Raw genomic sequence first — 5,089 nt, forward strand, 5'->3', positions numbered from 1 at the left:
AGAATACTGATTCATATTTTCCCAAATAGTTACACAGCTGTTATATTAATATTTTTTTCTGAATGGAGAAAGACTTCTTAAACTACCTTTAGGTATATTGCATTTTGTGAGGAATTTGTTCTATAAATAAGCTTTGATGTTCAGCTTACTAAAACATGGTATTGTGAGGATTAAACATCTTTAGATGTATGGACATATTAAGTTTTGTAGTGCTTCAATGCCTTGCTGCTTGCAGAACTACACACCTAATTTGCATTGCAGACCACCATGTACTGGAACACCAGACTCTACAGCTTCACAAATTTGTTCTGAATTCCATCAACCTATATCATCCATAAAACAATATCTATTCTCCAACAGTGTTACCCACTCTGTATATTTACTGCAATAAAAAGTCACACATTTTTAAAATTAATAATTTATTATTTTACTTAGAAGATTAGTTGCACTAGTCAGTAATTTTCTTTCAAATTTTATATCTCCATTTCTGGTAAATCCAAGGTATATATTTGTTTTAACAGCAGCATAATATAGTAGTATTGGAATAAATTTTGAGCAGAATATGGCACATTACATTGATTTTATCTTGGACTCATGCCTCTGTGCTTATGGCAGCCTTTACACACACACACACACACACTTGCATTAGTTGTCTAAAAGCAAATAAAGAGAAAACAATGACAAGAATAACAAAAAACAAGGTCTTGGCATATAAGCTGGCAAACCTGAAAGCAAGTAGACCAAGCTAACAGACAGGATGTGATGAGTTTGAACTGGAGCTACATTATTGCTTCTGGTCAGTGACACCCTTAACTTTTCACTTAGCTTAAATCACTTTGTACAATGAATGTTGTCTGAGTGCATCTAAGTTGGCTGATATTCTCATTTGAGTGCTTTTACAATAAAGGAGGTAATATGATTTTTGGATTTATCTCCATTTCTCATTCAGTAACACTTTTTTGCCTCAAGATTCCATTTTCAGACTTGTAAACTCAAAATGCTATAGCACTTTTTTGCCTCAAGATTCCACTTTCAGACTTGTAAACTCAAAATGCTATAGCTGAATGGATGGTTTGATTAGGCAGTGAATCACTAAGAAAATATTGTAGCATATTTAGCAAAAACAAGCATGTCCATTTTACATTTTACAGCACATTTCATTTAAATAACTGTTTTTATGACAACAGTGATGTCGGTGTCATGCCATCCAAATGCCAGGATGAACTGTACAACAGGTTCCCTGTCCCTACAAAGCTAATGATATCATCACTTGCAGCTTAAAAAAGTGTTTTGTGCTATCAGCACCACCAGTCATAATTATGACACTATAATTCAGACAGGCAACAATATTTAAATGCAAGACATTTTTATATAGATCAATATAATACACAGAGCATGGTGTTAGCATTTATGTTCAAACTGTTTGAACTGGCACATTTGTAAGGATAAAGCATTAGAAAAAAAAAATTGTTTTTAGTAGCAGAGATAAATCAAATAAAAAAATACTTCTGTAATCTCAGAAAGGAAGCTTATCAGCAAGTGATTACCGAAGTTCTCTGCCAAGGAACCATGAGTAGATTTTTTGAGAAAATAGGTGCATTAAAATATAAATATATTTTCATTTTGCAAGTTAAAATGCAACTAAAACAGATAAACAAAAACTTGATGGAGGATAGTATGACAACAATAGCCGGGGAACATAAACATTAAGGTCACTTGAAATGAGCCGGATAACTCCCAATTATGCTTAGGTTCAGAAGTTCAGGACATCTTTATACATTCTGCTTTTTATTTGACCTCTCTCTAGAGTGCCTCACAGTGAATGCTGAAAATTGCTTGCAGTCTCAAAAATAAAAGTGCTGTTGTTTGTTCGCTGTCTAGCCCCAGCTGTAATTTATCTTACTATATGAAAAATGAGAAAAAGGACAAAATAACATGGAGTGTGACATGACAATATGATAACTAGAGATACATTCAAAGTCCAGTGTTCTTTGCGCAATCCCTTTCACTTAAGTCGGCTGCTTAAAACAAAAGGATAATCCATGCTGCAATCTGGACTCTGCCTTTCCTTCTTTGGTGTACATTGTTTAAACTAATATATTTCCTGGGCTGTCTATGATGTCATATCACATTTTGCTAAACTGATCTACAGTATCTGTGAAATCACTGAAAAATACCCAGGAAACAATGAATCCAAAAGCCATTTCTCCTTATGGATGTTAATATAAGGCACATCTGTTGTCTTCAAAACCCGAAAGCTCAAATGTGTCAGAACAGCAGATGTAATTTATAAAGACCACTAAGAAACATTCTGATGTCTTATACTGGCTGCAGTGTATATGTGACTTAAAGAATATCTAGCACTTTATATGGGTAAACGTACTGCACATATTTCCCTTTTAGTAGCTTGGAGAACACAACAAATGCATTTTTAATGTTAAGGCTATATGAAAACGATAGCAAGATAATGTAATTTTTTCTCACTTGCAAATGCTTTCATAGAGTCCCGTGAATTAGATAACGACACTAACTGCGACCCTACCGCCTGTCCAAAACGTTGCAAATTCAGCAAGGATAAAGCTAAAATGTAAACATTTATCATATCTAATAAACTCTGTCACTGCCTTACACTTTATCTTTACACAAACACCAAAATTCAGGGTAAAACTGAAAGACTTGTGCTCTCGAGTGCAAACCCAGAGGGCTTCAAACATTTATTTCAGAACTGATAAGCGTGCACCACACACACACACACACACACAGTAAGCATGTCGTTGTGAGGTCTACAGTTATAGCTTAATTACTACACAGTGGTTATGAATCTCTGCCATTTAACATAATTTCCTGAGGAGGCTTGCAATCTGACCTTACGCTGGCACCAGCTGTACTAAACCTAACTATATATTGGAAACACAGTTTCCAAGCCAGATTTTCATGTATTTGCTTTCATTTATTTACAAGCAGCATTTCTGCCTGATTTTTAGCTTTTCACCTTTACAATAGAAACGTGATTGCAAATAAAATTCAAAGGACACTTCCCTTTTCTGATTACAAGACATTCTCGTCATTGCCTTCTTACTGAATACTGACAAGACTTTGACGTGGGTGTGTGAATTGTATCTAATAGCCTATTTCTACACATACTGAAAGAGTAAATTATCAATCAGATTAAACCACTCAACGATCTTGATGTCTTCTTCTGGAAGATGACCGGACAAAAGTCGGGTGCATCAAATTTTCTGTGATGTAAGCTACAAGCAAGCATATAATGACCAGCATAACACAAATTGAGCCACCCACGGCTGTCATAGCAATTACAATGTCCTGCATGCCTGCTGGCTCCACCATAAATTCGACACAGTCATCGCTGGCTGTGGCAGAGGAAGCGCTCCAGTTCAAATAAAGGGTCTGCAAACAGATACGATACTTTACATTGTCGTGAAGATCAGTCACTAGATAATCTCTGCAACTGGAGCCCAACAAGACCCTGTCGCACTGGAAACGGACATAGGTGCCATTCCACGAACAGTTCATGACAAAGCCACTGACCACCTTCTGCATGTCCCATGGCTGCCACTGTAAAAGCACGCTGCTGTTCCTCAGCACATTGGCCACCAAAGACTTCCCGGACTTGAACACTCGGCATTGTCTGGGATTGCAATGAAAGCTGCTTTCCAAGGTCCTGAAACAGACCCGGGCGCTGCCACCTTGCCCGACTACTTTGTATATACATAGGCTGTCCCTTGGTAAAAGGTCGTCCCTCATATCAGAACCAGAGGCATTTAAAGCTTTCTCAGCCTGCTGACCATATCCGATCAAGTAACTCCTTACAGAGGCAGAACCAACTTGTTTCCTTCCATGGTATAAGGAACTGTTACCTAGGTATCTCGGCAATAGGGAGAGTGGAGTGCTTTTGCTGGTAGTGCTAAGGGCTCGGGTATTGTTCCAATGTGCCTCTTTCAACACGTCGCTGGTACCTTTCAACCATCCTAGCCCATTGATCGGTTTCCAATAACAGAGGAAGAGTAAAGTCACCGAATGTAAAACACGTACAAATGGACCAAACATAGTAAATTATTCCAGTCTTGTAGCTCATCACCGAAAGGACTGTAAGGCTGCCCAGGTGAAGGACTGGAATTGAAATGACAGAGGCGAGTCCCTGACAAAGGGACAGCTAATGGAATGCACCGGCTGGATCATCAAGGTTAGTCACCGGAAATCTGAATTTGCGCCCAGCTAAAGGGTAACCAGCCCCCGTGCAGTGATGGCATAAGCCCCAGGTGTAAAGCCGCACAGATCCAACCAGACGAAGTCACCCAGACCTTCAGATCAAAATATCAGCCGAGTGACTTGGCATACGAAGAATCCTTTGGACTAACAGTAGTCGGCACCCCTAGCCAGCCAGGAGGAGCTTCCCTGAATGCCAACTTGAACAATCAGCCCAAACTGCAGTACCTGAGAGATGATTATAAACAGCTCTTCCCCGTTTCTATTGGCTGCCAGCAGTGCGACAGTAGGGAAATGTTAACTCTTTGTATGCAGAGTTAATAAAGTACATACACAAAACATTGTCGTTTTATTTGTTGAGCAACCCTTTGCGTTGTAGTCCATGTTTTTGTTAATATCTTCACAATACTTCCAAATGAGACCGACAAACAAAAAAGCGGCCCGAGATTAAGTTACAGGGTTAAGTTGTTTCAAAGAAAAGGGCTCTTAAAATAAGTTTAGAGATAAATACGTGCAAAGGGTAACAAACTACTATAATTTGTCTCATGGGTAGATTTACTGTTGTCTGGAGTTCAAAATAAAGCTGCAGATAACCACTGTGGGATAACCCTTTCTTTAATAATATACTAATGAAGACATTAGAATCATATTCTGTCTTCTTGTTCTTTTTTTTAAACAAAAAGCATCTTTGTTAAATTATCAAGTGTGACATAGGCAGTCATATATTTATATAAATTAAATCAAACCATATTGATGCCATTTTAGTTGCAAACATTATACATCACAAACCTTGTTGACATAGTTGTATTTGCAAACATTATACATCACTTATAATATATCCAGTCACTGTCAGTCAAACATT

At 37.8% G+C, this 5,089-nt stretch overlaps 1 protein-coding gene across 1 annotated transcript; it reads right to left on the bottom strand.

The window, feature by feature from the left end:
* Positions 1 to 620: 620 nt before the first annotated feature.
* On the bottom strand, positions 621 to 4,511 carry FNDC10 (fibronectin type III domain containing 10). The gene is made up of 2 exons (XM_044061759.1): positions 2,741 to 4,511; positions 621 to 639 (listed from the first exon to the last, which is right to left on the bottom strand). Exon 1 carries the CDS (start codon positions 4,066 to 4,068, stop codon positions 3,178 to 3,180), a length of 891 nt encoding a protein of 296 aa, XP_043917694.1. The 5' UTR covers positions 4,069 to 4,511; the 3' UTR covers positions 621 to 639; positions 2,741 to 3,177.
* Positions 4,512 to 5,089: the final 578 nt, after the last annotated feature.

Source organism: Protopterus annectens, chromosome 2.part0, assembly GCF_019279795.1.
Source record: "Protopterus annectens isolate FY-2018-M chromosome 2.part0, PAN1.0, whole genome shotgun sequence".
NCBI classification, from domain to species: Eukaryota; Metazoa; Chordata; order Ceratodontiformes; family Protopteridae; genus Protopterus; species Protopterus annectens.